The following is a 19,600-nucleotide window of genomic DNA, read 5'->3' as shown; positions in this document are numbered from 1 at the left end:
CAAGTGGTCAGTAGGCAGGTGGCAAAGGAGCAAGGTCAGGTCACGGAGCAAAGGGTATGATTCACGGCAAGGCAACTCTTAGGAATGCTTTCTCTCAGGCACTATGGCAACAAAGATCCGTCAGAGAAGTGTGGGAGGTGGAGGAATTTATCAATGAGCCACAGGTGTTACTTCACTAATGGGCGCACTGCCCTTTAAATCTTAAAGCTCCTGCATGCGCGCCCCCTAGGGGACGGGGACACGCGTGCCAGAGCAGAGAGGCAGAGACGGGGGCAGGAGAAGCACGAGGTGAGTGACGGGATGGGATTCGCATGCGGGTGTGTCCCGCGATGCGAGTCCCAGCCCTGCTGGCAGCAGCAGGTAAAAGGAGCAGATCGCATAAAGTAACAGTACCCCCTTTGGTCTCCCCCTCTTTTTACGATTCAGTAAACTCCTGAGAAGTTCACGGTCCAGGATATTTCTCCTTAGGCTCCCAAGATCTCTCCTCAGGACCGTAACCCTCCCAAAAAAAATTGTTTACCTCTCACGGTTTTAGTGGCAAGAATCTCTTTAACTTTGTAGACGTCAGAAGAGATGGAGACAGGTGTGGGGACAAAATTCTTTTTAGAAAACCGGTTTATCACAAGAGGCTTAAGGAGAGAGACATGGAAGGAATTGGGAATACGTAACGTAGCAGGTAGACGCAGTTTGTAGGAGACAGGATTAATTTTTTTGTAGAATCTGGAAGGGACCAAGGTAGCAAGGACCAAGCTTGTAACAGGGTATCTTGAAGCAGATGTACTTGGATGAAAGCCACACCGTGTCACCAGGAGAGAAGGACAGAGCAGGTTTTCTACTCTTATCAGCTTGCGCCTTCATGTGTGAAGGAGCCTGGGATAACGACTGTCGGGTCTGTTGCCAGATGGTGGAGAAGTCACGGACCAGCTCATCAACAGCAGGAACACCGGAGGAAATTGGGAGAGGAAGAGGAGAACGGAGATGGAGTCCATAGACAACAAAAAAGGGAGACGACCTCGTGGACTTGGAATCCTTATGATTATATGAGACTTCAGCCCAGGAAAGAAGGTCGACCCAATCGTCTTGGCGAGCTGAAACAAAATGCTGAAGATAAGCCTCAGGAATTTGATTAACCCTCTCCACCTGACCGTTGGACTGAGGATGGTAGGCCGAGGAGAAGTCCATATTGATGTCCAGACAGTTACAAAGGGCTCGCCAGAACTTAGAGACAAACTGCACACCACGATCCGAAACGATATGCAGAGGAAGACCATGTAAACTAAAGACATGCAACAAGAAGTACTTTGCCAGCTGTGGGGCAGAAGGAAGACCTGGTAGAGGAATAAATGGGCCATCTTGGAAAACTGATCTACAACTACCCAAATGACAGTGTTATTATGAGATGGTGACAAATAGGTGATGAAATCCATGGCGATATGGGACCAGGGAGTCTCCGGAATGGGTAAAGGCTGTTAGAGTCCTGCAGGTCTCTGTCGAGGAGTTTTGTCATGGGCACAATTTTAACAGAAACAAACAAAATCAGAAACATTACGTTCAAGATGGGGCCACCAGTAGTGACGGGAGATTAGAAGTAGAGTCTTGTTTATTCCAGGATGTCCTGCTGTCAAGGAAGAATGACACCATTTCAGTACCTTGCATCTCAATCTGCTGGGCGCACAGGATTTTCCCAGAGGAACTTGCAGAATTTCAGCAGGAGCAGCAGGAATCAAATGTTCAGGAGGAATAATATGCCTAAGCGTGGAGTCCAAACCAATGACGTCAGAGGACCCAGAGAGAGCATCATCCCTGATGTTCTTATCTGCCGGACAGAAGTGGATGAAGAAGTTGAACCTAGAAAAGAACAGTGACCACCTTGCCTGGCGGGGGTTCAAACGTTGAGCAGACTGAAGGTATAGAAGATTCTTATAGTCGGAGTAGATGCTGACCGGATGAGAAGAACCCTCCAATAAATGTCGCCATTCCTCCAAGGTTAGCTTGATAGAGAGGAGTTCACGATCTCCAATGGAGCAATTCCTCTGAGCAGGAGAGAAGGTCTTGGAGAAGAACCCACAAGTTACAGTAATGCCCTTGGCATTTTTCTGAGTAAGAATGGCACCCGCTCCAATAGATGAGGCATCAACCTCCAAAGCAAAGGGCCTCTCCGGATCTGGTCTTGTAAGCACAGGAGCAGAGGCAAACGTAGACTTTAAATGGGAGAAGGCCTCTTCAGCTTCTTGAGGCCACGATATAGGATTAGTAGTCTTCTTAGTGAGAGCTACGATTGGAGAAACCAAGGATGAAAAATGTGGGATAAATTGACGATAATAGTTAGAAAATCCCAGAAAGCGTTGAATAGCGCGTAGGCCCGAAGGACGAGGCAATCCAATGCTGCAGACAATTTATCTGGATCCATCTGCAGGTCCAGATGAGAGCCAAGAAACGGAAGACTAGACTTCTCGAACAGGCATTTCTCCAGTTTGGCGTAGAGATGATTCTTCCGTAGTCGCTGAAGAACCAGACAAACATGAGTGCGATGTTCCTCTAAGTTGGAAAAGAAGATCAGGATGTCATCTAGGTATACGACAACACAGGTGTAGAGAAAATCACAGAAGATATAATTGACAAACTCTTGAAAAACGGCAGAAACAAGGTACTCAAAATGTCCATCACGAGTATTAAAGGCCATTTTCCATTCATCTCCCTTGCGGATACGAATGAGGTTATACGCTCCACGTAAGTCTAACTTGGAAAAACCCTTGGCAGTCAAAAAGTTCTGAGATAAGAGGTAGTGGGTAACGGTTTTTGACCGTGATTTTGTTAAGTCCCTTGTAGTCAATGCATGGACGGAATGAGTCATTCTTCTTCCCTACAAAGAAGAAACCAGCTCCAACAGGAGAAGAGGACTTACGGATAAATCACTTTTGGAGATTCTCCTGGATAAACTTATAAAAAGCCACAGCTTTGGTCTCAGGAACCGATAGAGGGTATATCCTTCCACGAGAAGAAGTGGTACCAGGCAGAAGATCACTAGGGCAATCTTAAGGACGATGTGAAGGCAGAGACTCAGCCTGTTTCTTGCAGAATACATCAGAGAAATCTTGGTTAGTGGCGGCAGGCCAGGTAAAGGAGGAAGATGAGAAACAACTTTAGGCTGAACTGGTTAGAGGCAAAGATTTTGTCCCCAGCAAATTATTTCTCCAGTTCTTCAATCCAGTTCCGGAGAATGGCGTTGCAGCCAAGGAAGGCCAAGAAGAATCTCAGAAGTACAGTGTGGCAGAACATAGAATTCAATCTTTTCTTTATGCAATACACCCACTTGCATGACAAGAGATTCTGTACAGAAGTGAAACATACAGTCCAGATTTTGTACATTAACAGAGGAGATGAACAAGGGCTTGGCAAGCCGAGTGACAGGAAGATGATATTTGTGGACCAAAGAGCAGTGGCGTTGCTAGCGTTGGTGTCACCCGGTGCGGTAGAAAATGGTGTCACCCCATACCTCCCCCCCCCCCAGTAAGTTTTTAGCCTGTTGTGACAGACACCACTGGTGTAGCGCATTGTGAGAAATTCCAGTATAATAATCAGATATACCAGTTGCCACAGAATGGGAAAGTGTTAAAGAAATTTTCACCATTTAAATATACAGCTCCCAGAATTACTTAAAGGGGTACTCCACTGGAAAACATTTACTTTTATATCAACTGGTGCCAGAAAGTTAAACAGATTTTTTAAATTACTTCTATTTAAAATCTTAATCCTTACAGTACTTATAAGCTGTTGTATTCTCCACAGGAGGTTGTGTAGTTCTTTCCAGTCTGTCCACTGCTCTGTCTGTCCATGTTAGAAACTGTCCAGAGCAGGATAGGTTTGCAATGGGGATTTGCTCCTACTATGGACAGTTCTTGACATGGACAGAGGTGTCAGCACAGAGCACTGTGGTCAGAGAGAAAATAAATTAAAAAGGAAAAGAACTTCCTGTGAATCACTTATACAGCAGCTAATAAGTACTGGAAGGATTAAGGTTTTTAAGTAGAAGTAATTTATAAATCTGTTTAACTTTGTAGCACCAGTTGATAAAAAAAAATGTTTTCCAGTAGAGTACCCCTTTATCCAGTGGTAAGGTTATGCTGGGAGTTGTAGTTTCACTCACCATAACTGTAGAACTTACAAGTGACTACAGCTCTGTTATGCTGGGAGTTGTAGTTTCACTCACCATAACTGTAGAACTTACAAGTGACTACAGCTCTGATAGGACATAGTGAGGAGAATACACAAGGATATCAGTGACTACAGGTGACGTCTTCTCTATAGTGTGGAGAATACACAATGATATCAGTGATTACAGATGACCTCTTCTCTATAGTGTGGAGAATACACAATGATATCAGTGATTACAGGTGACGTCTTCTCTATAGTGAGGAGAATACACAATGATATCAGTGACTACAGGTGACGTCTTCTCTATAGTGTGGAGAATACACAATTATATCAGTGACTACAGGTGAAGTCTTCTATATAGTCTTTCCTTATCTAATTCAGATGGTACATACCGCCTGGTCCAGCTATAACTTCTGTCTGTAGAATGTGACGCCCAGACGTCTCCTCACTATGTCAGCGCATTCTCATCCTCTATATGAAAACAAGTATTATTATAAACCTGCCAGACACTGTATTCTCTAAATATAATACTACTATACACTACACTCTTTGATTATAAACCTTCCATACACCATACCCACTGAATATAATACTACCACACATCTGTACATTCTGAATATAATACCAACACATACTGTACACTCTGAATATAAATCTGCCACATACTGTACCCTCTGAATATAATACCGCCACACACTGTACCCTCTGAATAGCATACTACCACATACTGTACCCTCTGAATATAAATCTGCCACATACTGTACCCTCTGAATATAAATCTGGTGGTGTTGCTAGTGGATGATGGGGGTGCTAGTACTGGGGGGGGGGTGTTGCTGGAGGATGATGAGGGTGCTACTGGCCATCCCCCCTGGCAGTATCACCCCCATCATCCACATCAGGATCTGCTGATGGAGGTGCTGCTGCTGGGGGGGGGGGTTGCTGGTGGATGATGAGGGTGCTACTGCCAGGGGGGGAGCATTAGGTAGACAGCCGTTCCCCCACTTAAGGTAGGTAGCAGTTCCCCCACATTAGGTAGGTAGCAGTTTCCCCACATTAGGTAGCATAGATTCCCCACATTTGGTACCAGTTACCCCACATTAGGTAGTAATTTCCCCTCATTAGGTAGCACAGATTCCCCACATTAGGTAGCAGTTTTCCCACATTATGTAGCACAGATTCCCCACATTAGGTAGCAGTTTTCCCACATTATGTAGCAGCTTTCGACATTAGGTAGCAGTTTCCCCACATTAGGTAGCAGTTTCCCCACATTAGGTAGCAGTTTCCCCACATTAGGTAGCATAGATTCCCCACATTTGGTAGTAGTTTCCCCCCATTAGGCCGCAGGTTCCCTTGCATGTTCCCCACAATAGGTCAAAGTCTCCCCACATTAGATCGCTGGTTCAAACAAATCCCCCTCCCCCCACACACAAAAAAAACACATACACACACAACAAAGAGACACACACACAGATAGATAGATAGATAGATAGAGAGAGAGAGAGACACACACACACAGACAGAGAGACACACACACAGAGTCACACACAGTCACACACACACAGAGTCACACGCAGTCACACACAGACAGAGAGTCACACACAGACAGAGAGTCACACACAGACAGAGAGCCACACACAGACAGAGAGCTACACACAGACAGAGATAGCGACAGACACACACACAAACACACACAGACAAAGTCACACACACACAGACACACACAGAGTCACACACAGTCACACACATACACACACAGTCACACACAGTCACACACACACACAGAGATACACACAGTCACACACACACACAGTCACACACACACACACACATAGAGTCACACACACACACAGAGAGACACACAAACAGAGATAGTGTGAGACAGACACACACTCACTCACCCATCCAGCACAGCGCTCCTTTCTCCGGGCGCTCTGCGAGTGACGTCACGTCCTCCTGCGCGGCCCTGTGGAGGCACGTCGGGCTGGCGCAACAGAAGACGTGGGGGTGCATGCCGGTTCACTGTGCAGGTGACGGGGGAGGGATGGTCCTACTAGTACAGAGACAGCGCAACTGAGGTCCGGGGGCGTACCTGGTGTCACCCCATCAGGATGGTATCACCCGGTGCGGCCCGCACCCCCCGCACCCCGGTCGCAACGCCACTGTCAAAGAGGCGTCAATAAAGTCACCTGCTGATCCAGAATCCAAACATGCTTTAGCACTGAAGGAAGACATGGCTGAAGCGAAAACTTGTACAGAAATAGTTAAGCGTGGAGAGGTAGTATTCACACCCAGGGACAACTCTCCCACGAACCCTAGGTGCGGGCGTTTCCCGGACACTGTGGGCAAACTGTACAGTCCTTAAGTAAGTGCTTCGGGCTAGCACGATACAATCACAAATTCTCAGTGTCGTCGTGACCTCTCCTGTTACGTAAGATGAGAACGATTCACTTGCATAGCATCTTATGCAAGAGGCGCAGGAAACTGAAGAGGTGGACGTTGAAACACGGGTGCCAGGCGAGGATATCTCCGTGTCCGGGCTGGTTCCCTCTCTAAGCTCAGTTCCTCCTGTCTCTCAGCAAAACGCACATCAATGCGTGTGGTCAAGCGGATAAGTTCAGTCAAAAAAGATGGAGTATGACATGCTGCGAGGGCATCTTTAATCCTGCTTGACAGTCCTTTTTTGAATGTGGCACACAAGGCTTCATCATTCCATGCAAGTTCTGAGGCTATAGTGCGGAATTGAACCACGTAGTCACCAATGGAAGAATTCCCTTGTCAGAAGTTCAGCAAAGCCGTCTCAGCAGAAGAGGCACATGCGGGTTCCTCAAAGACATTGCGAAATTCTGCCAAGAAAGCCGACAAATTGGAGGATACCGGATCACCACAGTCCCAAAGGGGTGTAGCCCAGTCCCAGGCTTTTCCGGACAGTAGACTAATGACAAAGGCTACCTTCGCACGTTCTGTCGGAAACTGTTCAGACATGAGCTCCAAGTGCATAGCACTGTGTGACGAAGCCTCTGCATAACTTGGAATCACCATCATATTTAGGTAAAGGCAGACGTAGCTGGGAGCCAGGAAACACTGCAGGAACTGGTGGTGGGAGTGGGCCAGGTTGCGGTACCTGCTGCAGTTGTTGCTGCAAGGCCAATAGCTGTTGCATCATAGCAGACAGTTGGGTAAGTTGCTGCGCCTGTCGCGCCAATTGCTGAGACTGACGTACCACAACGGAGGAAAGATCCTCAACTTCAGGCAGGGGTACCTCAGCGGGATCCATGGCCATATCCTACTGAAACACTCACGTTTCAGTAGACTGGAACACTGATGATAGTGGATCCGCTGGACATGTGTGGTAGATGACTCGGACCATACCAGGGAGTGCAGTCTAAGGTGCCGCTGGTTTTCACCAGAGCCTGCCGCAAAGCAGGATGGACTTACTGCGGCAGGCGGCACCCAGGTCGTTACCCCTGGCACGGCTCGATCACACAGGCGGCTGAGAAGATTCGAGGCACAGGTGGGATAAGGCAACTCGTGGTCAGGATAGCAGAAGGTCAGGGCTGGCATCACAGTAGTGTAGTCAGGAACTTAGCAAGTGGTCAGTAGGCAGGCGGCAAAGGAGCAAGGTCAGGTCACGGAGCAAGGGTATGATACACGGCAAGGCAACTCTCAGGAACGCTTTCTCTCAGGCACTAGGGCAATAAAGATCCAGCAGTGAAGTGTGGGAGGTGGAGGAATTTATCAATGAGCCACAGGTGTTACTTCACTAATGGGGACACTGGCCCTTTAAATCTTAAAGCTCCGGCGTGCGCGCACCCTAGGGGACAGGGACACGCGTGCCGGAGCAAAGAGGAATAGACGGGGGCAGGAGAAGCACCAGGGGAGTGACGGGCTGGGATTCGCAAGCAGGCGCGGCAGCAGCAGGTAATGGGACCATGCGCTCACGGCCAGCATGTGCAGCTGGAGCGCATAACATAACAGATTGTAGGTTTCTTTGTGGATTTTAATATCCTACATTTTTTTTCCACAGTATTTACTAAGGTTTCCCTACATTTTTACACATTTTGACACATGCTCTGATCTGTCAGGTTTTCCTCAGCTCAAATCCACTTCATTTTCTGTGGAAACCTTAGTAAATATGTTGGGTTTTTGTGAAAATGTTGGGAACACTGCCCTTTTCTGTGGCTACCCCCCTTTTCCCGACGGCCACGCCCTGGGTTCTCTCAGTAAAATGGAGAGTTAGTCAGGTTTTTCTCATTTCTGGCACAAATTCTGGCACAGAAAAAAACATATCAGGTTTGCAATAGTAAATGAAGGCCATTGAGTTTTATATATATATATATATATATATATATATATATATATATGTAGTTGTGACGGACTGACTCCGCCAAATGTGACTTCACCTTCCAGATGACGAGCCCCAGCATATCACAAGCAATATCCCCAGGCAGAACTAGAGATTATTGCATCCTTGTACCCAAAGAACCAGGCAACACCAGTCTTCAGGTATAAAATCAGAACTGTGGAACAAGTGTCTCCTTTTATAGGAAGGACATCACAGGGGGAAGGGTCAGTAAAGACAATACAGGTGGCAGTGAGTCTGGGAGATAATCCAATAAAGGCAATACAGGTGACAGGTAGTCTGGGAGATAATCCAATAAAGGTAATACAGGTGACAGGTAGTCTGGGAGATAATCCAACAAAGGTGATTAGCTCTCCCTATACAGTGCCTTGAGTGCAAAAGGTGTATTGTGCACAGAAAGTGGACCGTATGCAGAAAGTGTATGAAAACAGTAAATAAAAGTATTTTAACTCTGAGCTTTATGTCACTGGACATCAACTGAGGGGTACAAATAGTGATGTCCTAAAGTCCATCCAAGTAGGTAGGGTGACTCTAGGATCCGTCACAGTAGTCTTTCTGGTTCTTGCTCCACCATGCACATTGTCAGTACTAAAGTTCTGTAGGTTGGGTCACACCACCCTATAATAAACAGGGAAGGGACCTAGGTTATGTAGCAGTATAAATGTTGCCTGAGGCAAAACAAAGGAGCGTGATTTCGCTTTTTGAAAAGCAAATAAGAACATGTTTTATTACCTTCTGATGCTAGATTCTGTCATTGATGCAATTATCAAATTCCTATAATGTTATATTAAGTGCCTGGCCTGTTGGGTAGAAGGGACTTTGGTATACCATTATTGTGGCAAGGTATAACTTGTACTGCATACAGCACAGTTTAGGGGAGACACTTTTACTATTCTTTAAAGAACTTGACTCATGAGGAATCTCCTAGTGCCAATCAATAGGTGTTTGCACTGGGTTCCTAATCGACTTGATTTATTTTAGTTATATTTTATCAGATTTTTTTGTTTTCCACAGGCTGTCAGGTCACTAAAAGAAACCATTGATGATTGTTGGGATCAAGATGCAGAGGCCCGTCTGACAGCTCAATGTGCAGAAGAGAGAATGGCTGAGCTGATGATGATCTGGGAAAGGAACAAGTCAGTGAGCCCAACCATCAACCCAACATCTACGGCAGTTCAGAATGAACGGTACGTGCACTGTCACTGAACTGGTGCCAAGGACAGAGCTGTTCCTTTTGTTGTATTCAATAGAAATTCCTACACTGATATGTTTTTTTTGGCAGTAAACTATTAAACACGTTGTGTCACAGTGTGTTGCCACTATCTCTGGCGAATAGAATATGACACATGTTTCAACTGGAAACAAGTCTTTTCTCATGTACTGTATATGTGTAATGATTTAAAAGTATAAACAACATATAAGATACATGACATAATATACAAAATATTTTAACTAAATACTGTGTGATCATAATTATACAAAGTAAAATTATCTCTGTCTATTTAACCAGCTGTATCTATACATCTGTGTGTGACTATTTATTTATTATTTATCTGTCCATACATCTACCTACTTATCTAAGAAAGTATTGATGCAGCATTCCTAAAAATGGTGTTTAGAAAGGTAAAGACAAAACATCGGTCAGCTCACTGCTATGTACAGGAAGATCCTTAGGGGAATATTGGGCATCTTAAGAAAGCATGACAGACCAGTAAATCATGGGCTGACTCCCAGTAGAAACAGGCAAAAAAAATGTTTTAATTGTCTCTAGCGTGGCTCCAACGTGTGTCGCTTGTGAGCAGTTCGTATTTCGTTATGTCGTTAAAAAAAGTGATTAATTCATCCAAGATAATGGTGCTTAATGTTAATGATAATGCAGTTGATGCACCATCCTGGATAAATAAATCACTTTTCTGAACACTATTTTCGTAGTGCTGTGGTCCATACTGTATCTTTGTATGTGAACCATGGACCTGGGATCAAATGGTTATTGCCACTGCTACCCAGCAATTTTGCTCTTTAGGTTTCTCTATCTATCTATGCATCTGTTGTTCCATCTTTCCAGCTAGATATTATGGTATATTTGCTTTGCTTTGTTTAAGAGTAAACATTTTTTCCCTCTTTCTTCCATCCCAGCAATCTTTCACAAAGCAGGCGAATCCCAAAGATTGGACCGTACCCTGATTATTCGTCATCCTCTTTTATTGAAGACTCTGTGCACAATTCTGACAGTATATTGAAGAACATCTCATCTGAGACCTCCATGTCCAGCACTCCTCTTACCTCTGGTGAGAAGAACCGGAACTCCATAAATTATGAGCGTCAGCAGGCTCAGGCTCGCCTTCCCAGCCCAGAGACTAGTGTTACCAGTTTGTCAACCAACACTACCACTACCAACACCACCGGACTCACACCAAGTACTGGTATGACTACAATTTCTGAGATTCAGCACTTAGATGAAACAATGCATGGCATACCGCCCAATGGGCCTACTCCTGTGTGTCTGCAGCTGACAGAGGAAGATTTAGAGACAAACAAGCTGGACCCAAAAGAGGTAGATAAAAATCTAAAGGAAAGTTCAGATGAGAACCTTATGGAACATTCCCTTAAGCAGTTCAGCGGGTCTGATCCTCTGAGTAGCACAAGCTCCAACTTATTTTACCCACTAATAAAGCTGGCTGTGGAGTCCACAGGACAACAGGACTTTACCCAATCAGGGAATGGTCAAGTTTGCTTAGTTCAGGATGTTCACCCTGCACAACTTTATCCTCTTCCTAAGCAACAAAACCTTCCTAAGAGACCTACCACCCTCCCACTTAACACGAAATCCTCTGGTAAAGAGTCGAGGCTCAAGTTTGGCAGCAAACACAAATCTAACTTGAAGCATGTTGAAACAGGAGTAGCCAAAATGAACACAGTGAGTGCTGCAGAACCTCATGTGGTCACTGTCACTACATCAACAATCGGGGGCAGGACAGGCTATGGGAACACTCAAGGTCCTTTAGCTCCAAATTCTAACACAGCCTTAGGACCCAGTACAAACTCAATGGCTCAAAGGGCCCAGGAGATGCTACAGAGCCAGTTTAGAGGTGAGGACAGCCGCCTGAATATCAACTCCAGCCCTGATGAGAATGAGCCGTTATTGAGACGAGAGCAGCAGGTTGGACAGGATGAGTCTGTGCTGGACCGACTGGTGGAAAGAAGGGATTGCCCTTCGGAGAGCAGGGTGAACTCAAATAACAATAATAACAGCAGCCAGTGTATTCTTCAAGACCCAGGGACACAAGCTGTAGCTGTAGAATCTAGGCAGCGTCACACAAGAAGAGCACAGAGACCAAACTCTCTAGACTTGTCCACCACCAGTATTACGGATAACTGCTGCATGCAGAGTAAGTATCATATATTGTAATATGCAAACCAGTTTTCTAACATATTAATCAACAGAAATGTTATATATTCCTTTGATTAGCTCAGTTGTGGTATTTTCATTTTGATTCATTAAAGAAAGAATTACAACAATGCACATAGTAAACAACAGTCAAGTTATGTACTTGTCTATTCTTTAAGGGTGTATTCACATGTACAGGTTCCTGTGCATATTCTATGCTTCAGATTTGAAGCTGTGTTCAATCAGTTTACACTGAAATCTGAAGCTTCAAATCCTGCACATTGAATATGCACAGGATACTGTACATGTGAATAGACCCACTGCGTATGGAACATGACAGACAAAGATTCTATCTTTCTGTTTGTGAGCTGGCTGAATTTTAACCCACTAAAGGGATTCACTGCGGACATAAGTTATATTTAATATATGGCTGAGAAAAATGTTAAACATTAAAAGGAAAAAAAAAAAGTAATACCAGGTCAGCCAACCATTGGTAGCAGCAGTGTCCTGCTTTAGTCAGTAATTGGCTGTGATTGTCTCAGAACCAGGACAAAGGGTTGATAGGCAGGGTCAGATAATTTCAGGAGATCAAGAAAGGTGAGTATGACTCATTTATATGTCTAACGTAACATTTTTATTTTATCATCTGCAGAGCCATATGAGGGAATATTTTTTGAGGGACTGCATGCATGTTATAGGTTGTTAGCAAATAGAGACAAAGGGGAGATGCATCAAGACATGTGCTTATTTTATTTTTCAGAGGCCTTTTCAAATATAAAAGAAGTGATATGATTGGTTGCTATGGGCAACTGGTCAACTTTTCCTCTTCACAAGATGAATCTCCCCTAAAGGCTTCATAAATGTACTATAAATCTAGGCCTTTGTCCACACTCTGTTCTTTGCTTACACAATCGACATGTGTGTCCAATATAGGCCCTAATGCACACAGCCAAAAGAGTGTCCTTTTGTTATATGTGGGACCAGTATCCAGCAGCTTATCTTTTATTTTATGTATAGAAAATCATAATCTACTATACTTTCCTATGCAGAAAGTGTATACTGGGACATGTCAGAGGTATATGTCAGGAATATAAAAACTTAAGAGTGAATAGAGAAGTATACAGAAGTACTGTGACGTTTTCTTTTTCACTGTTAGTGCATTTTTATTATTGTTGTTAATGGAGAACTATTATGCAGGACAACTTATCCCCTCTCCGTGGGGACCCCCCTGATCTCCCCTTCATGTATGGGAAAGCTAGAGATACCGAACGCTGTATCTCCGGCTCTCACAGAGATACATGGATGGGGCATATCGGCCACCGCTTTGTGCGGGGGTCAGCAAGCCCTGTTCCTGGGAAGAGCTGGGGTTCCATAGAGGAGATCACGGGGGGTCTCAGCAGTCAGTTCTCATGTGATCAGATCCTTTGGATAGGGTATAAGTTGTCCTGCATTATAGGTCTTCTTTAATGTATATGAACAGAAAGAAAGATGGATTTCCAGCTACATTTTGTGTATAGTAAATCCAGTTTACATTTTTAAGGCATAATCCCATGTAGCAGATACTGGTAATATTGTGTAGCTATTGGAGAATAGCAGGAGAAAAACAATACATCATGCTAAATTTTTTCCTCCCGCTACTCTCGTCAGAAAACAACGGCGCCCGACAGACCCCATAATAGTAAATGGGATCTGTGAGGACCCGTTGTTGCCCGTCAAAAATAACGTCCGTTAAGGCACAAAAAAAGAAAAGTGCCTGACGGGCGTTTGCCACCGGGGCACAACGGCAGTTTGAAAGGGGCCTAAAGGAAAGCTTTTAGCAAATATAAACTATACATTTTATACAAGTTTTTGATTGGGGGGGGGATAGTTTTTTCAAGTGTGATGTTTTTAATTCTGGTTCGAAACACTGCGGCCAGTCTCTTTATCCACAAATCATGCTATGTATATTGATACAATTATATTATAGGTAACAACTGGAAAGCCACTTATACTTTTCTATAGTTAACAGTCTTCTTTAGTTGTTTTACAACCAGTATTTAACAATGTACTGTTTACAATACTAAACCACCAGAGAAGTCAAGAAAACATGAAGGGGTGCATTGCTGACTTGGAATTCAAAGCTAAATAATAAATAAAGTTGGGGCACATTTAGGCTAGGTACACACTGCGGAATCTCCACCCGGAGATTCTGAGTGCGGCCACTGCAATAGACTGCAATGTGTTCCGCGAGTATTTCCGCCTGAAGAATGAGCAATGGCATTATTCAGGCGGAAATTTTCAAGCGGATTTTCCATTCACAAATTCTGCTTCACAAATTCCGAAGTGTGAATTTGTGAAAGGAAACCCATTCACTTTACTATACATTTTAGTAAGCGGAATTTGTGCCTGCAATTTAAAAGCGGAATTGCAGGCAGAAATTCCGTAGTGTGAACCTAGCCTTAAGATAACAAAGTGACACACTAACCATGTGGTCTTAAAGGGAAAAAATCCAGTCAAAATAATCCAGTCAAAAGAAGAAGATCAGATTGGTGAATCTGTGATCTCAGACCACCAAATGACTCTATATAAAGCTTAATACTACTCTTTACATACAGTCATGGCCGTAAATGTTGGCACTCCTGAAATTTTTCAAGAAAATGAAGTATTTCTCACAGAAAAGGATAGCAGTAACACATGTTTTGCTATACACATGTTTATTTCCTTTGTGTGTATTGGAACTAAATCAAAAAATGGAGGAGAAAAAGCAAATTGGACATAATGTCACACCAAACTTAAAAAATGGGCTAGACAAAATTATTGGCACCCTTAACCTAATATTTGGTTGCACACCCTTTGGAAAAAATAACTGAAATCAGTTGCTTCCTATAACCATTAATAAGTTTCTTACATCTCTCAGCCAGAATGCTGGACGAGTGTTTCCTTTGCAAACTGCTCCAGGTCTCTCTTATTGGAAGGACGCCCTTTTCCAACAGCAATTTTAAGATCTCTCCACAGGTGTCCAATGTGATTTAGATCTGGACTCATTGCTGGCCACTTCAGAACTCTCCAGCGCTTTGTTGCCATCCATTTCTGGGTGCTTTTTGATGTATGTTTGGGGTCATTGTCCTGCTAAAAGACCCAAGATCTCGGACGCAAAGCCAGCTTTCTGACACTGGGCTGTACAGTGCGACCCAAAATCCGTTGGTAATCCTCGGATTTCATGATGCCTTGTACACATTCAAGGCAGCCAGTGCCAGAGGCAGCAAAACAACCCCAAAACATAATTGAACCTCCACCATATTTCACTGTAGGTACTGTGTTATTTTCTTTGTAGGCCTCATTCAATTTTCAGTATGCAGTAGAATGATGTGCATTACCGAAAAGCTCTATCTTCGTCTCATCTGTCCAAAAGACGTTTTCCCAGAAGGATTTTGGCTTACTCAACTTCATTTTGGCAAAATGTAGTCTTGCTATTTTATGTCTCTGTGTCAGTAGTGGGGTCCTCCTAGGTCTCCTGCCATAGCGTTTAATTTCATTTAAATGTCAATGGATTGTTTGCACTGACACTGATGCTCCCTGAGCCTGCAGGACAGCTTGAATATCTTTGGAACTTGTTTGGGGCTGCTTATCCATCATCTGGACTATCCTGCCTTGACACCTTTCATCAATTTTTCTCTTCGCCCAGGGAGATTAGCTACAGTGCCATGGGTTGCAAACTTCTTGATAATGTTGTGCACAGGAAAATCTAGATCTCTGGAGATGGACTTGTAACCTTGAGAATGTTGATATTTTTCCACAATTTTGATGCTCAAGTCCTCAGACAGTTCTCTTCTCCTTTTTCTGTTGTCCATGCTTAGTGTGGCACACACAGACACACAATGCAAAGTCTAAGTGAACTTCTCTCCTTTTTATCTGCTTTCAGGTGGGATTTTTATATTGCCCACACCTGTTACTTGCCCCAGGTGAGTTTAAAGGAGCATCACATGCGTGAAACAAACTTATTTTTCCACAATTTTGAAAGGGTGCCAATAATTTTGTCCAGCTCCTTTTTGGAGTTTGGTGTGACATTATGTCAAATTTGCTTTTTTTCCTCCCCTTTTTTGGTTCCAATACACACAAAGGGAATAAACATGTGTATAGTAAAACGTGTTACTGCAATCCTCTTCTGTGAAAAATACTTAATTTTCTAGAAAGATTTCAGTGCCAACATTTACGGCCATGACTGTAGACTTGTAAATGGAAATCTGACACACCTTATTAGCAAACTGTCATTAATCTAAATGGTCATTTGATGGTTAAAAAGTTGTAGCAGAAATCTATTAGCCATGCCTAAAGAATTTGGTTGTGGTGCAGGATTACAGATTTCACCAATGTCATTGTACAGTGGGACAAAAAAGTATTTAGTCAGCCATCAGTTGTGCAGTTCTCCCACTTAAAATGATGAGAGAGACCTGTAATTTTCATCATAGGTATACCTCAACTATGAGAGACATAATGAGAAAAAAATCCATAAAATCACATAGTCTGATTTTTAAAGAATTTATTAGCAAATTATGGTGGAAGATAAGTATTTGGTCAATAACAAAAGTTCATCTCAATACTTTGTTATATACCCTTTGTTAGCAATGACAGAGGTCAAACGTTTTCTGTAAGTCTTCATATGGTTTATACACACTGTTGCTGGTATTTTGGCCCATTCCTCCATGCAGATCTCCTCTAGAGCAGTGATGTTTTGGGGCTGTCGCTGGGCAACACGGACTTCCAACATCCTCCAAAGGTTTTCTATAGGGTTGAGATCTGGAGACTGGCTAGGCCACTCCAAAACCTTGAAAAGCCACTCCTTTGTTGCCCAGGCGGTGTGTTTGGGATCATTGTCATGCTGAAAGACCCAGCCACTTCCATCTTCAATGCCCTTGCTGATGGAAGGAGGTTTTCACTCAAAATCTCACGATACATGGCCCCTCATTCTTTCTTTTACAAGCATGATGTTTCCACCCCCATTTTTCACAGTAGGTATGGTGTTCTTTGGATGCAACTCAGTATTCTTTCTCCTCTATACACGACAAGTTGAGTTTTGACCAAAAAGGTCTAGTTTGGTAACATTTGACCATATGACATTCTCCCAATCCTCTTCTGGATCATCCAAATGCTCTCTAGCAAACTTCAGGTCTCTGGACCTGCAAAAGCCGCTGCAGTTCACTGATTTAAAGCGCCCGCTTTAAATCATTGAACTGCAGTGGCTTATCAGCGTATAACATGCAGATAGACTTTAGGCTAAAAAAATTTGCCTAAAAAATGCTGTCATACGCCGATAAATACGGTACTTATTTTCCACCATAATTTGCTAATACATTCTTTAAAAATCAGACAATGTGATTTTATGGATTTTTTTTCTCATTATGTCTCTCATAGTTGAGGTATACCTATGATGAAAATTACAGGCCTCTCATCTTTTTAAGTGGGAGAACTTGCACAATTGGTGGCTGACTAAATACTCTTTGCCCCACTGTACGTGTACCTTTTGACATAAATCTTTATTGACTGGATTTTTGGTTGAAAGCTTTTTTTCTATGCGAGAAATTTACTTGACCAGTAGATTATCTCTATATTTATCTGTGAATAGACTGAGACAGGCACAGCTAAAACAATGTTATTTGCTCACATCCATCTGCTAGACTGAATTTCTTTTTTCATATTTAGGTGAGACACTATCTGACAGTCGGGCTGGCTCAGGGGAGAAGATTAAGAAGAGAGTGAAGACGCCTTACTCCCTTAAAAGGTGGCGCCCTTCTACATGGGTCATCCCCACTGAACGCCAGGACTGTGAGGTCAACAATAATGGGGGCAGTGAATCTTTCAGCCACTCAAAATCGAGCACAGCTGTATACCTTATAGATGGTGGCACTGCCACTGCTGCCCTTTCTAAGGATGCCAGAATGAGCTGCTTGTAAATAACCAATCATCTCTTTTTTTCCCTTGTTCTTTTTTTATGTTGAATTTTGAATGCCTCCAAATCCAGTTCTTTTTGTATCATCAAGTGGAAAGAAGACACGGAAAACCTATTTCTACCATCAAATCTAAAAAGGACTTTACATAACTCTCATGGATCTAGAGAAAACTGCATGCAGTTGCGGTTCAAGTCCCTCCAAAGCCACAAGGTTCAGCTATGCAGATTAAACACACAGATAAACATTTTATGCTTCCATGGTTTTATTTTGACCATTTTTGTTCTGTTAACTTTTGGAACATTTCTGCATGTTGTTTGCCCAGAACATCATGTTATATGTATGAACATTAGATGAAAAAAGCAAGAAAGAGAAAAAACACGAAACAGCACCTGATATCTCTATTGTTAAAATGACAAAGAAGATGATACCTTTGACCACTGTGGTCTCTAAAATGAAAGCTGTGAGACAGGATAAACTGCAGCAGTCTTGTGCACGCAATTTTTATTTCTAAGCTGTGTCTAGTCTGTATGTTGATGTGTTGAGGGTGCATTCGTTCAAGGAGAAGTATACAAAGAAATGCTTATTTTCTGCCTTTTCTTTTAGTAGCAAAGACTTTGCACTTTTAGGTGAAAGCACTACAAGTCATAAGTATAATGGCTGCCTCCCCAAAATTTTCCAGTTCCAAATCCTCTATGTTCCATTTACATACCTATGAAAGATTTTAGCCATTTGTTATAAAGAGCCACAGGAATTGGAGAAACAGAGGCACAACATGAGACAATGTACGGTAGTTCATGAATTTTGGGCTTTTGAGCAACATGTTTCCTTTCATCTGGCTTATTTGCGTATTGGACAACCATTCTTAGATGAAAACACATAGAGGGAGAGGAAGGATGCATAAGGCTTTAAAGCATATGTTAAAAAAAAAAAAGAAATAGATTAAAAGATTATATAAATATATATATAAGTGATTATAACAAGAAAAGAGCTTATAAAAGTGATATTTTAGCCTATCTGTGCAAGAGTGAAACACTTGTTTAACTGAGTGGATTTCTCGGCTCTGGCTTTTGATGTACTTGGTTGAAATGTGCAATGGTTTATATATTTTTTGCCACGCTTTACTGGAAAATACACTTCACTAACACTAAATCACTTTCTGTCATGTTTGTGATTTTTTTTCTGTGGAAATTTTTGTTTCTTGAATCATTTCCCACGAGCTGCTCTTTGTATCTGGAAGCCGCCCGTTGCTGGTTTTGTCCTGTGAATATGCTTTACTTTGTACTTTTAATATATACAGAATAAATGTATGCAAAATGCAGATTCTAAAACCCAGGTCTATCCTCATACCTTTTAATGGGCACTGTACATCTTGGCAATACATTAACTTTCTAATATACTTCCTGAGAAAATGTTATTTCTAGTCATGGTTTATACAAAAAAACACCACTAGGGGTCCTCATACCATCTAGAATATATCTGTGTCCAAGCTGTATCACAGCCATGGACAAAGTCCAGTAAGTGAGGGCTGGACTAGCAGACCTCTGTGCTAACTCTTGTCCTATTAGACTGCAGCATGAAAACATAGGGAGTTTCATAGCAGCCTGCAGTAATTGGATAAAGAGACACAGCACAGCACAGCAGACCCAGGGAAGAAGATGAGTCATGCAGATTGAGGATACACCCCCCCACCCCCTACACTCCCCCCACCCCCCCCCCCCACCCCCCCACACACACACACACACACACAGTACAGAATGACTGTGCAAAGAA

The 19,600-nt window shown here is 43.0% G+C and overlaps 1 protein-coding gene across 1 annotated transcript in view; it reads left to right on the top strand.

The window, feature by feature from the left end:
• The window catches only part of BMPR2 (bone morphogenetic protein receptor type 2), a 187,838-nt gene extending 168,659 nt beyond the window's left edge, over window positions 1-19,179 (top strand). The window contains exons 11-13 of the mRNA XM_056534226.1: window positions 9,530-9,702; window positions 10,652-11,904; window positions 17,583-19,179. Of these exons, the coding sequence (XP_056390201.1) occupies window positions 9,530-9,702; window positions 10,652-11,904; window positions 17,583-17,833 (1,677 nt within the window). The 3' untranslated portion in view covers window positions 17,834-19,179. The remainder of the gene's footprint in view (window positions 1-9,529; window positions 9,703-10,651; window positions 11,905-17,582) is intronic.
• Window positions 19,180-19,600: the final 421 nt, after the last annotated feature.

Source organism: Hyla sarda, chromosome 8, assembly GCF_029499605.1.
Source record: "Hyla sarda isolate aHylSar1 chromosome 8, aHylSar1.hap1, whole genome shotgun sequence".
Classification (NCBI taxonomy): Eukaryota; Metazoa; Chordata; class Amphibia; order Anura; family Hylidae; genus Hyla; species Hyla sarda.
The sequence above is the reverse complement of the archived record's forward strand: the minus strand, read 5'-3'. Positions and strand labels throughout refer to the sequence as shown.